The sequence below is a fragment of the Ceratina calcarata genome, unplaced genomic scaffold (assembly GCF_001652005.2).
Source record: "Ceratina calcarata isolate Rehan_Ccalc_2016 unplaced genomic scaffold, ASM165200v1 scaffold129.2, whole genome shotgun sequence".
In the NCBI taxonomy this organism is placed as follows: Eukaryota; Metazoa; Arthropoda; class Insecta; order Hymenoptera; family Apidae; genus Ceratina; species Ceratina calcarata.
In genome coordinates this window covers 12,562-14,668 of record NW_017133937.1, presented here as the reverse complement: position 1 = coordinate 14,668, position 2,107 = coordinate 12,562, and the positions used below count along the sequence as shown (strand labels likewise).

General features: G+C 43.5%; 1 protein-coding gene across 1 annotated transcript in view; it reads left to right on the top strand.

Annotated features, from left to right (window-relative positions):
• Positions 1-87: 87 nt before the first annotated feature.
• LOC108629139 (putative serine/threonine-protein kinase kinX) overlaps positions 88-2,107 on the top strand; it is a gene marked incomplete at its 5' end in the record, with an annotated part of 14,571 nt that continues 12,551 nt past the window's right edge. Inside the window, one exon of the mRNA XM_018031580.2 lies at positions 88-1,711. Coding sequence (XP_017887069.2) covers positions 88-1,711 — 1,624 coding nt within the window. The remainder of the gene's footprint in view (positions 1,712-2,107) is intronic.

The window sequence follows — 2,107 nt, the reverse complement described above, 5'->3', positions numbered from 1 at the left end:
ATATATTAATAATAATAATTATGAACTTATGAATTATTAAATATATTAATAATAATAATTATATTAATAATCGTAATTTTTATTTAGGAATAACGGAACTGTCGATGGACAAGCAGGAATCCGACGACGACGACGACGACGACGATGAAGAGGAACACTGGAAGGACGCATCGCCTATCACCCCCACGTGCAGTCCAACGAAACACCCTCCTAAACCACCGCCGGAGGCGAAGAGGTCAAAGGTCGAGATCGACATCCGCGACTTCCAGCCTACGAGCCCATTAGAAGAAAAAGACGTGATAATCATCGACAGTGACGTCACGCCTCCGAGTAAAAAACTTGCAATGAAGTACAACCGAGAGATCAGCGGCGTGGAGAAAGTGGCGCCAAAAGTGAAATTAAAAGAAGAGACGGAAGAAGTATTGAAAAAAGTAGTCGAGGCACCCGTCGAGAAACGAAGAGAGGACGCTGGGAAGAGGATTTTGAGACGAATGGACTCTGAAGAAAGGATGAGCAAGGACGAAATGGCTGAAAAAGGTGCTAGGAAGAAGATCTTTAAAAAGAAGGACCAGGATCGAAGGTCTTCGAGGAGAAAAGACGAAGAAGTAGAAACAGACGATAGGAAAAGCATTCGTGAAGAGGAATTCCTGACTAAGCAGAGTCCCCTCGGTTATTCTTCGCTCGCCCCAAGCATCGAACCGGAAGCGATTGCGCAGCCATCTGAAACTGTCAAACAACAACGAATCGCTCGTCCATCCAGTCTCGTAGAGCCTCAAAAGGCGACTAGTCAATCAGAAGAATTTCTACGACCTAAGAAAAAGGACAGAAGTTCAGACGAGATGAAGGAGCAGAAAAAAGTTGAATCGTTAAGAACGCCTCTTTCCGAATCGGAGAAACGAGTGCCAATGACCGTAACGCCGGATAAGCCGAGCATCGCCGAGGTCAAATCGGTCACCAGTCCGGAAGTTGAAGCACCGTCTACGAAACGTCGAAGTTCAATGAGGAAGAAACCTGGGGTTTTCTCTAGAGAATCGTCTAGGGAATCTTTACTAGACGACACTAAAAAAGAAGTCAGGATACAAGAAAATGTTGAAGAGATCTTCTTCGAAGACACCAGCGAACAGATCACTGGAATAATTCCAGAAATTCAATTGGTCAAGGCCAGAATCATCACCGCGGAAGAGGCGGCGGCTCACAGAATAGAAGAGCCGGTGAGGGTCGAAGTTCACTCGCCACCGGAAGTCATTTCACTGTCCGACTCGATTCGAGTAAAAAGCGGAAGGGTGCCTTCGCCCGAAACCGTCAGCATGTCTCATTTACAGTTGGTCAGTCTAGGAAAATCTACGTCTGAAAACACTCTGATCGATACTGAAGAGAAGACGAAGGACGAGAGTAAAATTTCACAGAGGAACATCAAAGCTGAGATTTTGTTGGACCTGTCGAAGGTCACGGACGACGACGACGATGAAGAAGTTGCGGATGAACAGAGGCAGGAGAAGAAATTAACCAGAACGGGTAGCGATGGGTCGAAGAGGTTCAAAGGTCACAAGTTGAAGGAGAGAGATGGATTCATGATCGGCAGCTTGGCGAAACCAGATCAACCGGAACTCACGGTTCTATTGGAGAGCGCGGCTGTTGAGAGGAGGAGGAAGGAAGTCGACGAGGACCGGGACAGTCTTCTCGATTATGGCATTGAAAAAATTATCCGGAGGTAAGTAGAAATTATAAATATATGTCAACAAAAACCAATCCGGAAGCAGAATTATTTTACTTCCCTTAAAAAAATCGATACTTTCTTTAAGTATTTCAGTATTTCTGATCCCCCAAAAAATTAACCCTTTCATAAAACGGTAAAGAAATGTGCAAGTTTGAGATGGCTGGTTCCTATAATCAATATTATATGAGCTGCCTAGTCCCCATATTACTTTACTTCCCTTAAAAAAATCGATACTCTTTTTAAGTACTTCTGATCCTCAAAAAAATTAACCCTTTCATAAAACGATAAAGAAATGTGCAAGTTTGAGATGGCTGGTCCCAATATTATATGAGATGCCTAGTCCCCATATTACTTTATTTCCCTTAAAAAAATCGATACTCTTTTTAAGTA